Raw genomic sequence first — 19,788 nt, 5'->3', positions numbered from 1 at the left:
AGTTAAGAGAATTATGACACTTTTATGATTAGCGAAACCATTTGTGACCGATATATGATTACAGGGGAATCATTTATGTTCAAAGTATGATTACCAGGAAATTTGCTGCAAGGAAATCATAAGATCATTAATGACCATGTACGATAACCAGGAAAATTCATTACCATGATTGGAATAAATTGAACTGATAGCATAATTCAACTTACTTAAGTCGAAATGGGAGTGACAATTATGACCTTTTAAAAAGTTGTATGATCCTTGTTTGATTACCAGGATATCACACAAATCATATATGACCGTCTATGATAACTGGAATCATATATGACTTTGTATGATTACTGGTATTTTTGTATGATGAGCAACCCGGGAGCAGATAAAGTTTACTTGAAACAAAAAACACTCATCTGCAGTAAATTGGTCAAACCTGACCTTCCTTATCGAAATCAGTTCATCTTGGGATCTTTTACAGCTTTTGTTAGAATGAAAAAATAAGCAATAGTCACAGATCGAAAATTGTTCTTGATCCATTTCACCCGCACTTTTTTTAAATTACAAACTATTGTTTTTTCCTTCCGTTTAAATTTGTATCATCAGATCTCTCTTTGTTCCAAAATTATTTTGAAATTAAGAAACAAAATTTATTAAAATTGTGCCTTTTCGTACTCGATGCGTTACAAAGAAAGCTTCAAGGTAAATGTAAGATGAGACCATCACATGAGATTTTACCTCAACTTAATTCAATGTGCATTCAAATATAATCATTTTTGTTTTTTTTTTCAAGAACGACTGGAAAGAATACTTTGGAAACAACATTGAATGTTGTATTTCTAGTATTCATTCGAGTCTAGATAAGATTTATTGCTTTTGAAGATATCAATTCATAGTCCTGAGTTAACATTGGAATCACATAGAAAAAGAATTGATAGAAACACGAAATAAAAACTTACAAAACATATTTCAAACAAAGCACGCTAAAGAACATCTAATAAATTGGAGGTTTTAGTGGTTGATTCATTCTGATCTCCATTTGTCTTTGTTTTTCTCTCAATGTACAGAGCCAGTTATCTGGATCAGCTCGCCAGGGTTTCCCAAGTTTTCGCATCATCTCAGATTCCGCTTTTTCTTGTGCCGGGTTCTTCTTCTTAGCTTTGTTAATAACTGATTGCCTATAAGCTTCCCAGTTGCAGTTTTTCCTATATAATTTGATCATGTCTTCTTCAGCTGGGCAGAAAGATTTCAGGTGTTTTATTTTATTGATGAGCAACAGATACACGTCTTGATTGCGCAAACTGCGAATGAAGTCGAGGACTTTCACTTTCAGCACTTTGCAAGTTTCGCTAACTGGAACACAAAATCCAATTATGAAACAATTGTTTTCTCAATAGTTAGAAGGCTCTAGTTCTACCAATCCCACGTCAGTGATTACTCGAAATTGTTGACAGCAGAAAAATGTCTTTATAAGGTAGTTGATCGCCGAGAAAATGCAGATATCTGAACGTTTATTTTTATGCACTGTCGATGAAAATAAACGATACACCTTGTCAAGATCTTGATAAGCCAAAACTGTCATGGGTTATTTTGGTATGATCTTGCAACTTTGTAGATATTACGATATTTTTTGCTTTATGTAACATGGCAAGGTCTGCGTAAGATTAACCATGCTTTATCATGTTTATTAGCAAGAATATCAAGCTTTATTTCACTGGGCAAATGCATCGGTCAAAATATTTTTCCCTAGAAGCTGAAACACAAATTTAGCGATTTTTCGTATTTAGCTAGTTTTATCCTCAGCTAATGTAAACAACTGCACGTTTCCAGAACAAAACTGAATGGAAGCTTTACCTAGAATGAGATCATTTTGGTTCTCATCTGCCCCCAATGAGTCCCTAATGTTGAACACATCCCCTCTCTGCAATCTGCCAACTTGCATGAAAACTGCAGTTTTGTTCTTCAACCGCGCTGCCTTTTCGGTCAAACTCATAAACACAGTGAACGAGTTCGTGGAGTTTTTCATAGTTTTTAATTCTTTGTCTCGCTGAAGTTTGATCTTGGAAGTGAAATCCATTTCGCGTTGTTCTTTCATTAGCTGTTCAAGAACGTCCCTATTTTTGGAGGAACTTGTTCCGCTAATGTCACTATCGTACGTCATGTCCATAGCGTGAAATAAACTGTCTTTAGTAATTTCTCGGCTTTCGCTCACTTTCCGTAGCTCCTCGCCTGCTGAACTCTTTTTCTTCACTTTGGCCTGGTCGTTCAGAAGGTCTACGAAGTCGACGGAGCTGCTGGCCTTGTCACTGTCCTGTAGCAAAGAGTTCTTTTAAAACATATAATTACATTTCCCTTCTATTTCAGCTTCCTTTGTCTGAATGCTTGAAAGACTGAACTTGGCTGAAAAAAGGTAGAAGTTGACTTAGCAATGCAGGTTTTGCTCATTTATCAAAAAAATAGCTATACCGTTTTTTTTTTAGTAATTGACTGTTTTCAGAATTTTATTCCTTTTATTCAGAACTTATAAAAGAAAGATCAATTTTCGCTGCGTTAGCTACAGTTGCTTGTTCTATCGATGAAACAATTTATAGCACCCATTGAATAATATGAAAACCTAAAAAGTGGGAACCCTCTGCTTTGGATTTATTTTTCCCGTCGATATTTTATCGCCACTGCTGCTGCTGTATGAAAAGTCACGAGAAAAAAGTGGTGGAAAAATAGTATCTGATCAGCTAAGAAATTATGTAATTTATGCAAATGCAATCTCAACGAGTGTTGATTTAAAAGGCCCTCTCGAAGCTAATCAACAACTCGGTTCTCCCTCGGAGTTTGGTAACTTCTCGATGGCGACCACAACCGTGTGTTCATATTCATTGAATTGCTCCCCTGACTTTCTTTGCTTACTAAAATCTATGCCTAACTATTTCTTAGCAGCAGTGAAATCTTCTAGTATGTTTTTAGTACTAAGTTCGTCGTAATTTTTGAAAAAAAACTTTTATATTTGCTTAAAAAAATGTAATTTTCGCTGTTCGAAAAAACATTTTTGAACAAACGAAGATCATTGTCATCAAACGAAGTTTAAAGCCATTACCGCGTCTGGATCGGGAGTGACTGTGACTGTTATGCTATTGGTTGGTTTGGAGGGCTGTTCGTCCAATGAGAGGCACTTGACCACTGTGCAGAATCCGTCCATGACAAAGTACATTTCTGGGTCATCGAAGGCATTCTTGCTGATCACTTGGTTTATTGCATACTCTCTAAATTCAGAAAACTATTGGTCAGTACCAATTCACGGAGATGGAATGTTAGAGGCGAACGAAATTCGTATAGCCATCAGGAAAAACGATTAAAGCACTTAAAAGCGGTACTTCAAAATTCAGTTGACGCTATAAAGTACTCAAGTGTCCCTAAGAATTATCTTCACATTTTTAAAAAAGTTAAAGTACATATGAATTGAGAGTACCTTTTTTAATGTTTTGCATATCTTTATCTGTACTCAGTGTTACCAAGCCCAGTGAATTTGATTAAAAAAGTAACAGGATAGTGAACATTTAAAATTGCTTGCCAATTGCTTTAAGGTAAATAATTTAGAGCTACCGGGTTAAAAATGTAGGGCGGGAAAATTGGTTGAGTTGGAATTAAACTCAATTTGTGAAAATGCCCAAATTTCGAGAACATTATTCAATTTTTAATTGTTTTCGTAAACTATGTTTCTGTGGCGACTATTTTTATGATCACACGCCTACATTTTTTTAATAAGCGTGTATTGCAGTACCTATTTTAAGTGCCTCAATTAGTATTCGCATAATTTCCACAAAAGTTTACCTCGTAGTTTTCTCTTGATGTTACTGAGTAAATAAAATAGCAGCGAGAAAACAAAGCGAGAAATGAACAATCTAATACGTCATAATTTCTTAACCATGTAAGCCTTACAAAGAGATTAAATGCACACAAAATACGTTCTATTTGGCATAGAAAGCTCGGAAAAAACTCGTTTAACATAATTTTCGTCGAGCCTAATAATATACTAAATCGATTGCGCTCTTTTTGGGCTTAATATTTTTATGTTACGAAAACGTATCGGTGACCAATCTGAGCCGAAAATCGGCTCAGAAAAAATACCTGCTAGCAAATGCAGATGGATTTGCCGGGCCATTTAGATGTGCTCTTTTGCCTTGATGTGTTCCAATATTTTAGCTTTATCGTGGTTTACTTGAGAATTGAAAAAGTTCCGATAGACTGTATTTATCAGCTATAATTTTGATGCCGCGACGGCTTACGAACCCGCATTTTTGTTTGTTTTAACCTAATTGCTGTGATAAACTTATCAAATAGATTAATATGCAGTATGATGAAATTTTGCAGCAACAGCTATTGTCCACGAGACGAGCCAATGTGTTGTCATTATGATCAAATGGTAATTTGTTACTTGAATTCTCGGAAATAATCGAAGAATAGCTTGCCTTAGTTTATGTTATTACCAAAATATTTTGCAGCGTGTACCACAAACAGCCTTAATTCTACTCCTGCCTTAAATTGGTGATTTTTTGAGAGAGTTGTCCAAAATTGTCTCACTAAATTATTGGGAAGCAGTTCTGTTGTCGACATGCGTGCTTTGTCTTCCATTTTCTTCAAGGGTGACTAATACTGGATTACTTCCCAGCGTGGATCAATATGCCCTAATGTGTGGCGAACACTTTACTGGAATACTTTCTTTGCTTGCGTGGAAATATCACATTGACATGGACGCCAAATTTTTTCTGTTGGAGAAACGCAAGGAGTATGATCTCGAGGTGAAAATGAGGTTCTAGTGGCAACTCATGACATCTGAAGAGTCGATTCTGACGTCAAAAAAACTTGTAAGACTCATCCAAATTCTCATCAACTTTCCCTCTTCTTGATGCTATATTTTACCGGCAAATCTATGTATCCCCTCATTTTTCCGTTTCATACCCATATTAACAGTTAAAAATCTATTATCCAGGTCACCGATAGCCCACCCCATACACTTTTTTGTTGAAAAATATCGAATTTGAAAATTTTTGGTCAACATTTTGGAATTGACCAAATCTGGCTAAATACTAGTAATTGGAACGGGTAAAGTCTTATACGAAATAAAATCAGCGAAGCAAAAAAAAAGTTTGAAAAAATTGACCAAATTTGAAAAATTGAGAAAAAAAATCTATCTGATCATTCTAGCATACTTATATAGTAGTTAAATAGATTAAAGCGTTGTAAAAAAAAAACAAGTTTGGTCAAGTTTTTCAAACTTCACAAAAAAAAGAATCAGATAACTGAATTTTTTGCAAATAAGCGCTTATTCTTGGTAACTCGTGAAAATTGTGCACTTAACATCAGGGTTCGGAGTTTGAGCAAAGCTCAAATCAATTATGTTGTAAAACACATTATATGGTTTTCTTATAAGCTGCAAGTTCACTGCATCACGCCATAAAAACTCTGCCTGAAGCGTTACAAGCCCATCCTAACGCGGTGAAAGTACGAAAAACTGCTCATTTCCAATTGAGTCATTTCTTCCGTGATAAAAAGAGGCTAGTTATATGGCATGATGTGGTGAACAATTCATTATCCCGTCATCGCAGTAACAACAATAAGCCTCTAACACCTTCGCAGGTTATTGCAGTGCTTGAAGAGTATCAGGAGCGCATAGAAGCTATAGTGTATTGCCCCAGAGAGGGACCTCCTAATATTTACAATCAGCTCAAGCGTAGTACTCTAGTTACCATCCCTTTAGTGAAAGACATTGTGTCCAGACGTAAACAGAAAGATCTTAGTTTACTTAAAGAGTACAAAGCGTTACACCGAAGGCCTGCGCTTGAGCTGAAAACACTCACTATATTGTCAGCACATAAGAACAACCTCCGGTCATTAATAACACGCTCCCGACCAAAAAAACTTTCAAAGCGCCGCCGTAAAACGTTCCGCACCCGGCATGCTTTCGAGGAGGCAGAACTCACTCAAGCCTTTGATAACCTGAATGTCACTTAGTCTTGCGTTGTTGTGGGAGTCGCCGTGTTTCCTTCTATCCCCGTTTATATCTTGTATTATGTAGTATGTTGAGTTTTGCTGTAGTAAATTTACTTTCTGCTAGTATGCTGGTTGGTTGTTTAGTCTCGTTCCTCGCTAGGGTGTGACTTAAGTTCTTTCTGGAGTTACGGCTGGTTTGTTTCTTGACTTTCACCACACTTGCTTGCTAGCAATTTGTTGTAGCTTGATTAATATTGGTAGTATACCCTTCTGTTGTCTGGGTATGCTGGTTTGCTAGGGTGTGACTTAAGTTTGCTCTGGAGTTACGGCTATTAAGTTTCCTGACCTTTCGACTTTTGGTTATACTACTTCGTTGCCGTAAATTATTCTAATTTTTTGATGTTTTGATACCATAGATAAAGTCCCATAATGTTTTGTGCTAGTTTACCTGGCAGTAGCTTCTCTCCCTCTTTCTAGGGTGTGACTTAAGTTTATTCTGGAGTTACGGCTAGTTTGATTGGTTGAATTCGTTGCTGTGGTCTGCTAGCATTGATCTTCCCGCCTCCTCGCTTGTGGTTTACCGTCTCCCACCCGTGCTACCCCGGTTTCCCGTCCCGTCGCGCGCTATCCGCTCGACGTTTCCTTCTCGTCCGTACCGTTTTCCCGTTTCGTCGAGCGCCCTCCGCCCGACGTTTCCGCCCTGCCTGTGCCATTTTCCCGCTTCGTCGTGCGCTGTTCACCCGACGCTCCCGTTTGTCCGTCCAGTTTCCCGTTGAGTCGTGCGTTACTTGCTCGGCGCCTCTTCCTGTCTCCCGTTCTGTCCCGTGTCGCGCTTTCTGCGCTCACCGTTCTTTCCTTTTCGCCGGGTACTATTGTACTCGACAAACCACTTTGCTTTTTGGCGGTTTGCTAGGCAAACCGTCACACTTGGGTTCGGTTTAACCCATTTGTGTTGTGTTGTGGTATGTGTGTGTACTTTGTAGTAGTACCAAATTAAACTTTTGCTTCCTGTTTTGATAAGATCATGGCAACATTGCCGGACAAATTTAACAAACTTTATAGTGCGAGGGCAAAATTAGAGGCTGAACTTAATAACATCTTTGGTGAAATTAACAATGCTGTTGATAAGCAAGACAGGAAAGTTGAGATCGAACGTCTGATTGTTAAGTGCAAGGATGCTTTTACTAGAGTAGTTGATAAGAATGAAGAGCTCTTTGATCTGGCACAAAAGACTGAAGATCCAGATGCTGCCTGTAAGAACCTTGAAAAATGGTTAGAGACTGTAACAAAAAAAAACATATGAGTTCATTGCTGCTGCTCGAGGGTATATCAATTCGGTCCATGACAAAGAGACAGCAGAGCTGTATACCTCTCACTATTCAAGATCAGGTTCACATATGACTTCCTCAAAAAGATCAAGTCAGCGTCAACGAGACTTAGAAATATCAAGACTCAAAAGGGAGGAAGTTGAGAAGCAACATGAGGCAAAGCTTCGCATTGCTAGACAGCGTCTTGAAATTGAAAAGCAAACAATATTTCGGGAATTGGAAATTGAGCAGCTTGAGGAGGATCATCGCAAGGAAGTAGCTGCTGCAGCCCTTGAGGAAATTAAGTTGATGACAAAATCATCAGCAGACGGGTCTGGTACAGGCAAAATGAGTGGGCTCTTTACCGAAAGAAGTTTAGTCAAGAGCAAGAAACTTGTTCAAGATTGGGTTAATTCGTCATCGGCCGGGAACATGGCTGATGTCGCAAACAAACCGAGTTTGCACTTCTCTGGTTGCATCGCACAATCAAACCAAGCAATTGTCCAACGACCTTCTTCAGCCCAACTTCTAAACTCACACTCCAATCTCAATACACATGGTCAAGTTGAGGCCAACATCAACCTCCCTGTCCATGAGCCGCAAGAACCAAGTAGTAGAACCAATGTAACCAATGATGCACATGTTGCAAACAGCATCATGCAAGAGCAGCGATAGCCTCAATATACGCCTCCATCATCACCAATAAACTTTGGTATGCCAACTCAACTAAACGCCCCAAACACAGCCCGACAACTGTCTCAAGCAACAATGCACTTCGATGGTTTACAGTTAGATCATCACTTCCCTCGCAGGCCGAGCATGCCGGGACAGTTGATTTTAGTCAGCCCTCCGCGTTCACCACCTTTAAATACACTCGTTAATGCTCCGCTAGCACTTAATCCGCAACAGGCACACAAATGTACCAGCCCCTCCATCCCCAGTTCTAAACCCCGCACCACCGCATTTCCCGTTAATCCCACCAGCATTCCGCTTTCCTCCTTCGCCGCTACAAGCACTCCCACTACACGCCACTAACTCCGTAGCGAATAATGACAATCTGTTACCCCATTCTCCGCCTGCACCATTCATTTCCTCTGCAAACGTTTTTGTACCTCAATTAATTCATCCACCACCCCCACAAAAGAGTTTTCAGCCCCAAAATGTTGTCCCTATAACCCACGCAGCTCCTGCTCCTCCGGATCCAAATGTCTGCCGTTTTCCGGCAGCAGTCCCATCTAATGCAGTACCACTTTTCCGAACATCTGCAAACTTATACACCGTACAACCGCCCATGTTAATCAACCCTCATATTACTACATCGCTCCGCTCTTCTCATGTACAAGCAGCAGCAGGCCCTCAAAATTACGTAACATCAGATTTCATGCAAGCGAATCCCTTTAGTTCTTCCACAGGTATCGCCCCCACCTTTGTCACTCCGATCATTCCGCCAACGTTTGGAGCTACCGTTCCGAACTCGTTGTGTTGGTGTGGCCCGCTGCATCCCACCCCTTCGGATCCTTCTTCGGACTCTGCGGATTTGATAAAGCAGTTGGCAGAGGCAATTACTTGTAAGAAGAACGATCCACTTCCCGAGTGGAAGTTGTCACAGTCCAATGGTGATCCACTGCAGTGGCACGAATGTTTCGGACAATTTAATGGCGCCATAGACGCACAGTCCTTGACTGATGATGTCAGGTTAACATACTTAAAAATCCTTGTAACTGGAAAAGCTAAAACCGCCATCGCTGAGTTCGCATACTGTGGTGTAATGTATAAGGACGCACTTAAGACACTCGAACGTAATTTTGGCCAACCACAGGCAGTAGTCAGTGCACACTTAGACAAACTCAGCTCTTTTCCTTTTCTAAAAATGCACAATAGTGATAACATCAAAAACTTTTCTGCAACAATTTCAAGTCTTGTTGGGGTCTTTAAATCACTTTCATATGACTCGGACCTTAAGAGCGCCTCACTTCTTAACACGGCTGTGCAAAAGTTGCCGCCCAATCTAAAAGAGTCTTGGTCACTCTTTACAGTGAAGAAACATTGGGTTAAGCCAACACTCCTTGACTTCAACGATTGGTTGAAGGAGAAGGCGGAGGCACATGATTTAATGAAACAAACTTCATCAAAGGCAAGAACTGAGGATAACACCAACTCAGTAGTAAAGACCAAAGTTGCCTCAAGAACTTTTGCTGCTAAAACGCAATCTAAGGGCACTCAGAGACCAGCCTCAACATCGGCAACGCCTCCAACCCCTTGCTGCGTTGTGTGTAAAGGTAACCACCGCATCTGGGAGTGTAGGGTATTTAAAGAAAAGTCTCCCACTCAGCAAGAAAAAGTAGTGGCGGAAGCAAAGCTGTGTTTCTCATGTTTGAGAGAAAAGCATATGTTCAGGCAATGCCAAAATCCTCGGAAATGCAGGATGGACGGTTGCAACAGCTCCCATAATACACTTCTTCATGGAGCTGGGAAAGTTTATCCATCCAAAACCCCATCAAACAACAATAGTAATTCTAATGCTGGCGCAAATCAAAGTAAACTTTCTAGTGTCTAATCATCGAGTAAGACCACCACTTTGTCATTTGTGAGTAATGTGAAAGGCCTCCTTCAGGTGACTGAATTACAGTTGAAGAGCTCTTCTGCTAAAGATACCACGGCTTTAGTTTCGTGCGACACCGCTTGAAGAAACTCTTGGGTGTCCAATGATCTTGCGAATAGGCTTTGTTTGCACGGCACAACATTGAAACTAACAGTCAAGGGTATAAACACCGAGGAGGTTGTAGACACTAAGTTAGTTGAATTAATTGTAACACCGAGCGACAACCAAGCATTTGAACCATTTAAGCTCAGTCCTTACGTGAAGGAATATTTGTATGTAGGCGCCAATGTCATCAACATTAAAGCACTTCAGAAAACATACCTGCACCTAGCAGTTCTAGACCCAGTTACATATTGCTATGGAAACATTGAAATGATACTTGGACAGGATGTGTATCATGCCATCCGCCAGTTAGAGTACTTCGCTGCCCACGAGAAGTGCTCGCCCTTCGCTGTTCGCTTACCCATAGGTTGGGTTCTAAGTGGCCCTCTACCGTCGTCTTCAGGTTTAGTCTCGACTTGTTTTAAAGCAAATATGGAGCAGGATTTTGAACTCGCTAGTCAGGTAAACTCTTGGTACGACATGGAGTCGTACGGCGCACTTAAACAAGTAGACCCACGATCCACGTCAGATGCGCGTGTGCATGATATTCTTGAAGACATCACAGTGCATAATGGAATAAGGTACAATGTCGGAATGCTATGGACTGACAACAACATCGAACTGCCCGACAATTATTTCTCAGCGCTGGTTCAATTAAAATCTTTGGAAAAGCGGCTAATGAAAGATCAGACTTTATGGGAAAAGTACTCGAATACCATCAAAGAGGACTTAGACAATGGCTACGTAGTAAGGGCCAAAGATGCTAATAATTTGGAAAGCCGCTCGGAACGAGAGTGGTACCTACCACACCATCCGGTTGTTAACCCGAACAAGCCGGGCAAGGTCCGCAGGGTACTAAACGGAGCAGCTAATTTCCATGGCGCATCTTTTAATAATTCATTATTCACCGGACCTGACTTACTGCAAAACCTAATCTATGTACTCCTACGGTTCAGACAACATCCATTTGCCGTATCCGCCGACATCGAGGGAATGTTCCTCCAGGCTGGAGTGTTACCATGTGATCAGCCATCATTGTGCTTTTTGTGGCGGGAGAACCCCACATCAAATGTTGTGGTACACCAGTATACACGCCACATCTTTGGGGCAAAAGATTCGCCCACCTGCGCCAACTACGCACTTCAACGCACGGCAAGTGATAATGCTAAGGAGTACCCAGAAGCTGCAAAAGCCGTCCTAGAGAACTTCTACATGGACGATTACTTAGACTCAGTGGAATCCCCCGAGAGGGCCCTCATTAGGTCGAAGGAATTGGTACATCTCCATCTAGGTGGGTTCAAGTTTACTAAATTTGTAAGCAATGTACCAGATCTGGCTGACCGAATTGATGGGTCAGCTCAATCCACTGAACCGAAGGTCATCATTTCATCCAAGGAGGAATCAATGTACGTGCTTGGGCTTAAGTGGGATCACAACAACGATACTCTCGCTGTGAGTAGAGGTACTAACAGCACCATCACAAAAAGTCTAACACAGCGCTTGGTTTTAAGTCTAGTGTCAAAGGTCTACGACCCAATTGGTCTTGTCGCACCGTTTACTGTTGGTGCTCGTTTAATCTTGAAAGACATCTGGCGTGTCAATGGACAAAGTTGGGATGACGAGTTGCCTAAAAACACAGTTGACAGATTCCTTGCTTGGTGTGTGGAACTGCCGCCGTTAGCTGAGATCACTATACTGAGAAGTTACTTTTCAGGACCATTCCAACATCTTGAACTCCACATGTTTGGTGACAGCTCGCAAGACGTATTCAGTGCAGTAGGTTTTCTTAGGGCTCAAGTATTTTGCACCTCCGGGGAGTTTATAACAGAGCTGGCGTTTGTCTTGGGCAAGGCCCGTGTTGCACCTATGAAGGTAATGACAAATCCTAAGTTGGAATTACAGGCCACTCTCCTCGTTGCCCGTTTAAAAAGGGAAATCTGTCGAGCGTTAACGGTTACTGTGGACAAAGTCTTTATGTGGACAGATAGTACCATCGTCTTGCAGTGAATAAACTCAATAAACAAACAACCCATCTTCATTGCAAATCGTGTTAGTGAAATCCTGGAGAACCCCAGCGTTGACCAATGGAACCACGTCGCCACTTGTGATAATCCGGCAGATGCTGGCACGCGTGGTATGTCCATTGAAGTTTTGCAATCCAGTAGCTGGGTGAGGGGTCCTGACTTCTTGAGAACTAAGCAATTCCATTTTGTACCAAGTATGGACGTCGTTGATAACATCAAGCTCGGCGTTGTAACTAAGGAACAAGAAGATGACTCCATCGCATCTCTAGCCGCATCCTTAACCAAGCTCCCTAAGGAACAAAGCATTAATCTAATCTCGTTGGATAAGTTCAGTTCTCATCAAAAATTACTTCGTGTCATCGCATATGTGCTCCGTCTCATTTACCATCTCATGAAAGTTACCTTACCGTAGACGGCAGCATAGCCGACCCTGTTGAGCTTGACGAAGCCGAGCCGCATCTCCAGTACTTGGTTCAGGGAGAGTCCTTTAATACTGAAAGAAAGGATCTTCTTGACAACAAATCCGTTAAGAAGAGCAGCCGCATTGCTTAGTTTACTCCGTTTATTGGGCCTCATGGTCTCATCCGTTCTTCTGGTCGACTCCGACGGCTAGGGGAAATTGACTTTGACACTAAGCATCCTATCGTGCTGGATGCGCGTCATACTTTTGTTAAACTGTTTCTGCGGCATACTCATTTGAAGAACCATCATCAGGGCATCGATTACTTAAGGTCAAAGGTACAGGAACGTTATGCTATCCTTAAACTACGTTCCACACTGCGTTCCATCAAATCAAACTGCGTCTTGTGTAGAAAGTTCCGTGCAGCAACCATTCAACTGACTATGGCAAACCTCCCAAAGGAGAGACTCGCATACCAGTCTCCTCCTTTTACCAACACCGGGGTTGATTACTTCGGCCCATTCTACGTCACAGTTCGTCGGACTACCGAGAAGAGGTGGGGATTTCTCTTCACTTGTCTCACTAATCGTGCTGTCCATGTTGAAGTTGTCCCGTCCATGTACACTAGTTCCTGTGTAATGGGAGTGGAGCGGTTCGTCTCCCGTCGGGGTACTCCTGCTTTGATTTGGTCGGATATTGGTACGAACTTAATTGGAGCGGAGAAAGAGCTCCGTGAATGTGTGGACAAATGGAATACGCTTAACATTGCCCCCGAACTTGCACATAAGGGCATTAAGTGGAGGTTCAATCCACCCAGTGCGCCACACCAAGGTGGCATCTGTGAGAGGTTAGTTCGTAGTTCTAAAAGAGTACTGTACACTATCCTCGGTACGCGTCGCCTCACAGATGAGGTGTTGAACACTACTTTTTGTCTGGTCGAATACGCACTAAACTCACGTCCCTTAACGCCCGTAAGCGGCGACCCGTCCTACCTAGGCGCAATAACACCTTACCATTTTCTACTCGGTAATCAAGCAACCGGAAATCCGTCTATCGTTGGCGCCGACGAGTTCGATCATCGTAAGCGGTACGCCCGTGCACAGTCCTACGTCAATGCAATTTGGGCACGTTGACTTAAGGAGTATGTACCTGCGCTGAACCGCACCTAGGGGTTACTATCCAACTGCTCAATTTGAAGAACTCCGTTACGGCTCCGAGAGCGCCTCCCGCTCCGCCGTCGTACGCGCGTCGTCTGGATTGCTCATCAGCCCACTGGTTAAGCTTGTACCAATCCTCCCAACATTTTCTTCCGGGCCGGAGGATGTTACTGAGTAAATAAAAGAGCAGCGAGAAAACAAAGCGAGAAATGAACAATCTATTACGTCATAATTTCTTAACCATGTAAGCCTTACAAAGAGATTAATTGCACACAAAGTACGTTCTATTTGGCATAGAAAGCTCGGAAAAAATTCGTTTAACATAATTTTCGTTGAGCCTAATGATATACTACATCGATTGCGCTCTTTTTAGGCTTAATATTTTTATGTTACGAAAACTTATCGGTGACCAATCTGAGCCGGAAATCGGCTCAGACAGAATACCTGCTATCAAATACAGATAGATTTGCCGGGCCATTTAGATGTGCTTTTTTGCCTTGATGTATTCCAATATAGTAGCTTTATCGTGGTTTACTTGAGAATTGAGAAAGTTCCGATAGACTGTATTTATCAGCTATACTTGATTGATGCAGAAATTCTTTTTGCTTAATCGAGTTTTCGACTAATATCCTACGCCCCCGATTAACTGCATCATAAATCGCGAGTACAGAAGTTATGGACAGAAAAACTGCCTACTGACTACAAAGTCCCTCAGATCGCCATCCGAGTGTTAGTTAGTAGGTTAAAGAACTCAACAGTTCAACTTCGAACAGCTTTTCGAACCAATTAATTAAATAGGTTGACTTTCTTCTTGGTAGTTAATTTAACATTCACGTGGCATAAATTTTCTCTGAGACCAGAGACCATGGTGACTTTTTTGATGAAGAGCACGGGAAAAATTAATGGCTTGGCAACGAAAAGAAACTATTTCACATTTTAAACGGCGAAATAGGCGTTGAAATGAGATGGGTAAAGGAACTGGAAATTTGGCAAATATTTATGCACTCATCAATTTAAACTCACCTTTTGGTGTTAGTAGAAATCCAGAAGAGAGTGGAATTTCATGCAGCACAGTTTAAAAGATTTTTTAGAAGAATGAACAGGTTGCTAATTTGAATCAACTTTACCCAAAATTGTCTCATGAAGAAAAAAATGCAAAAAATCTACTCTTCTGGTACCTAGTAATGAATTTTCACCCCTATTTTAGCTATTCTTGTTAACATATGTAATCAGCTTACAGTCTAGATAAGCTCATATATCGTGGGCCACTTATTACGGTGAAGCCGAGAAGCTCACACACTGGTCTGCCAATTAGAAATTTTTTAGCTTTATATTAGCTTTCGGCTAACCGCCATTTCAATGTATTATTTAATCTATTAAGCATAACATACAGTGCGCATGCATGATAAGCTTAATTCTTTTTTCTGATTTCTCACCTAAAATCTATTCAACAATCTCCCCCTTTGCGAAGGAAGAGTGTTGAAATGATCCATTTTTTATTTTTTTTATCAAGTAAGAACATATAGTTAGCCTTGTCCCGGGACTCAATTGCAAACGTCATGTTCTAACAGGTAGAAATAAAATTTAAAATCAGAGCAACTGTGATTTACCTTGTTTGGAAAACCGCCGTTAAACCACTATTCGGTTAAATTTTTGTGTTATATTTAATAATCCGGGCAACGCATAAATCAAAAAGGATGAAGATGAACGTCAATATTGGAACGTAAAAAATGCCGAGGTTTGAATAGGTCAAACAGTTTCTGTTAGGGTATTGTTCCAGGAATCATAAGGCAATTAGAACTTAAAACGTAGGACTGAGCTCGAATTTCCGATGGCTTCCGAGAACTATACTCTATCTAATTTAGAACCTCTTTTCGTTGTTCGAAAAATCCAATTGCATTTTATAGTACCATTTCAATGCTGCATATTTAATTGTTCTATTTGCAAATCTTTACGCTCTTCTGACGTTTCAACTTCAACAATAGTTTTTCTGATAGTAGAATGCAAACGAAAATTGCTCTACTTGCAGTTTCTGAAAACTTCCGAGAGCTACACTTTGTTTTTTAGACCCCTTTTCTTTCTTCAAACCTCCAAGAGTTCAATTGAATTTTATGGTAACATCGCATTTCTGCAACTTTCCAAAAAATATTTGTTCATCAACTCGTTTTTTAAAGATAAATTTGTTTGTTTTTTCCCTTTCCAGTTCTTTACGCTCTTCCTGCGTCCCAAACAAAACAAATTGTTTCTCCAAGTTACAACTATCATCAAAATTTTTCTCTGCATCCAATTTTTTGATAAATCTTTATATTCGGAATTGTTGACGTTTCAACTTCAACAATTGTTTTTCTTGTAGCAGAATTTAACTCAACATTCTCTGACAGTTGGCTTGCAGATACGACAAATCAGTTTTAGAAAAATTTAGCAAAATCTTTGCATTTTTTTAATTGAACCAAACGTAGACCTTAACAAAAATCCTCTTTGCCAATTATGCTACTTTTCTGTGACTGTTAACTATTTTTAACTATCCCCTTTGATTATTTTTGAAGAAAAAATTGCGTTTTCTTATAAAATTTTCCAGGAAACATGCCTTAAGACTTCCAATAATTTTTTTTGAAGTGGTTGGCTCAGTTTATTGCTCATTTTATACCATTTAGACAACTTTATTTGTTCGAGACAACTAATTTGGTGCTTGATCAACTCTGAGAATCAGTGATCAAGCTTAACTCAATTGTTGATTTTCATTAAAAGCGGAAGTAAGGTCTAATGTCGGTTATAATTAACGTGTGCTTGAAACTGTGACCGTTTATTCTCCCATTGTCAATTAGTGCTATCTGTAATTGATTTCTTAGGGCCTTTGAATATTTTCGTTCTTGTTAAAATTCTGTTCAGGCTATTGAAACTATTACACAGCTCATCATGAGAAATTTTTTATTAATGAAAAAATAAAAAGTTTACCAAGTAATTGCAACAATCTTTAGTAGAGTGTAATAAATTATGCGACCTGCCAAGCACTGTGTTTCTGGTCTTCGTCAAATGCAAGCTTTTCTTTTACTCATAATATTTGGCGCACTATATAACCTCTAAGCGGGGACATGATCCAGCAATAATTCATTTTTATACTAACCCTAGGCACAAAGTATATCCGCACTGGAGTAAAAAAATTGACGAACGCATTTAATAAATGAGAACATTATTGAGTTCATTGTTGTATACTCACTGAGAACATTATTGTATACTCACGCCACAGATGAAGACAAAGCCATGTTGTATAATGCCAGAGCATCCCACCCCTCTACAAAGAGATCATGAGTCTGCATGTATGCCACTCTGTTCTTCAGTTCATCGTCAAACATCTGAGGACACACTTTGGCAAAGGTGTCTTTGTCAACACAGAGCAGTTCGCACCTCTCTCGCGCTATCACAGTCGCCATTCTGTTCGTCTCTCGCAGCAGTGCTACTTCCCCGAAGGCTTCACCTCTCGTAAGGATGGCACGAGTTTTTTGGTATTGAGTTTTCCTCTAAAAAGACCTCAACTTCTATACTTAGAAATAACAGAATACGGAGACTGCACTGATTGGTAAAAATTTCATTTCCACAAATATTCTGTATGCTGCCAATGGTGCATTTTATCGAGTAAATTTACTCAAAAATGTCACTGTTTTTCAATACCATGTTTTAAGGTTAATGCTATAAGCGTCTACGGATAACAGGAAAACCGAAAGAGCAGACAAAAACTAGTTAATATGTGCTTCAAAATTGAAAAATCTGATACATTTGTCAGTTTTTGAGGAACCGTCGACAACAGAGACATGATTTCGTCCCTACAGTCCGCTTTTAACGCCACAGATATCCACACCATCCATCACTGTTCACCATGGTTACAGTATCTAATTTCCACGATAGTTAACAACCTGCCATGTAGACCAAAAACAAGGAAAGGCTAATTGGCGATTAATTAGCAGACAATTAGCAGTTTTGCAATTATCACTACCAATAACACTACTCACAGACACAATTTAGCTTGGCTAATGAATTTTATCTCAAGTAAGTACGTGCTAAAAGAAAGCGGACAATAGATTTTTAGGATATCTGGAGAGTTTTGCAAACCTCGCTTGCTTTACCTTGCTTGTTATTATAGACACTCAAATTAACAAGTATATTCTTCAATCTAATTTTCAAATTCATATGTATTTACAGCACAACTTCTAAAGAAAATTTACAAACTGTCCACTACCAAGGCCACCTAAAAAAATTGCACACACTATTTTGTACAGCTATGTATTTCAGGACATCGTCATCCCTCCTTCTAAAGAAAAACTCAGTAACAAGAAGCTAATATGAAATTTAACAAAGTATTCAACCTCAAAAACTTTTAATGCTTAATTATTATAAAGTTAAGCAAAACGAAATTATTTATCTTTGTAACTTTTGATGTTTTGATTTAATACTTATGGACCGATATGGGATGTACTGAAATGTGCTACACTCAATAATATTGTTTGATCATCTTAGTGCTATTTTGAGAATTGAGTTATAGTGATTGAAGCACAAACTTGATTTGGATAGAGTCCAATTGAACATGTGAACAAATTACTAAGTAGTTTTGAATAAACTACTATTTTCAGATCATGAACTTGAACTGAGAATACTACGACGTGATTATATCACGCCACTTCGAGAATATCAAACTAACCTTGATAATTTTGTCGACACTGTTATCTCTATCCAATGGGATGCTAAAGAAACTTGTGTCCACAAGTATAAAAGGAGCTTGCACGCTCAACCACCACCTCTTTTTGGTCCCCAATAACTCTTAAGTTACTTGAGATAGGTTTTAACTTAGATTTTTTTGTGACTGGTTCTAAACTAAAAACTCTCTAAGTCATAAACTATTAACTTAGCACAATTTTGGATTTAAGGTAAGTTCAAATTAACATCTCTTGAAATCTATCTTAGTAACAGTTTAACTTAGAATTATTCAACCTGTGCTAACTAGTGCTATTTCAATCTTTTTTACTTGACAGCTCTATCTCTTCATGCGCGGTTCACATTCAATGTTGTTTAACATAACTTATTAATTCATATTAGCATTTAACTTTCTTTAATACTTAACTATATACCAAGAGTAGAACCAGGGGTTGAGCTCTCAAATTATACATGTGGTCCCGCGAATAACCCCGTCGTTTAAGTATCGTATAGTACGGACCAGCATTATAGCGTCATCCGCGAATACGAGTGACGACACTCATGACAATTTAATCACTCTCATCCGCAGTTAACTATATCTTTTTCAGTGCAAACAACAGGGTAACAAGATAATTTTCACCGAATTCAACACTTTCGTTTTATATGGCATCTTTGAGGAGTTTTGAGGAAAACTGTGGATTTTAAGGAATCTTCGTGAAGTTTTCCCGAGCAATTTTTGACAGTGTTCATCGTATTTTACTCAGCGTATTCCGTCTTTCTTTTCTGACAATTTTGACGTCTGAAGAATCTTGGCCAAGATTTGCATTTAGACTTAGGCTGACAAGTTTTAAATGTGACATGTCCATAGTTAAGTTAGACTTGTGATTAAAATTGCTCAGTACTGAAATTGACATGGCGTTAGGCCCCGGCGTATGCCCATCACTCGGTGGCGAGCACTCGATGATCTACTTTATAATTATAGTAAACAATTATAAGCTGTGATAACCAAATTGTAGGGGTATTAGCTGTAGATTTAAATTCAGTATGAAATGATCACTTTTGACAAAGAAAACGAAGACAACTCTTTTAATTTGACTTTTTCTTGTTAAAAGCCAGTTTATTCTTCAACGGCGTGAATTAAGTTCTAGATCGCGTGAAACTTGAGATCTATAAAGCTCGGCCATACCCTATCGTTAGCTGTCTCTGTGATGTTGATGAAGACAGATCCAGTGTAGATAAAGTAGAAGGCCTGACCTTTGTGACCTTCACGCAAGATTACCCTCATCGGCTCTACTTTCAGTAGGGTACACGCTCTGCTCAGTTCTATCTGAAAAAATAAAGCGACATCTGAAAAAAATTGAACAAAAATACGATCCAATTCTATGCAACGCGAAGCATGATCAACTAATTCAGCTGCTTGAACAGCAATTTCTCAGGGATTATCATTTAATTTAGAAAAATTCTAAACCTGGAAATTTTACGAACTTGAGAACCTTCTCAACTGAGATTTGACGATAAATGTGCAGTGTAATTTGCC

General features: G+C 39.7%; 1 protein-coding gene across 1 annotated transcript in view; it reads right to left on the bottom strand.

Moving 5' to 3' along the window:
• Window positions 1–903: 903 nt before the first annotated feature.
• The window catches only part of LOC142340954 (uncharacterized), a 36,647-nt gene continuing 17,762 nt past the window's right edge, over window positions 904–19,788 (bottom strand). The window contains exons 6-10 of the mRNA XM_075391739.1: window positions 19,438–19,578; window positions 16,806–17,083; window positions 3,080–3,245; window positions 1,843–2,299; window positions 904–1,341 (exon numbers count right to left, since the gene is read on the bottom strand). Of these exons, the coding sequence (XP_075247854.1) occupies window positions 983–1,341; window positions 1,843–2,299; window positions 3,080–3,245; window positions 16,806–17,083; window positions 19,438–19,578 (1,401 nt within the window). The 3' untranslated portion in view covers window positions 904–982. The remainder of the gene's footprint in view (window positions 1,342–1,842; window positions 2,300–3,079; window positions 3,246–16,805; window positions 17,084–19,437; window positions 19,579–19,788) is intronic.

This window comes from Convolutriloba macropyga, chromosome 6, assembly GCF_964194025.1.
Source record: "Convolutriloba macropyga chromosome 6, txConMacr16.3, whole genome shotgun sequence".
In the NCBI taxonomy this organism is placed as follows: Eukaryota; Metazoa; Xenacoelomorpha; order Acoela; family Convolutidae; genus Convolutriloba; species Convolutriloba macropyga.
Note: the sequence above shows the minus strand (reverse complement) of the source record. Positions and strands in the feature narration are given on the sequence as shown.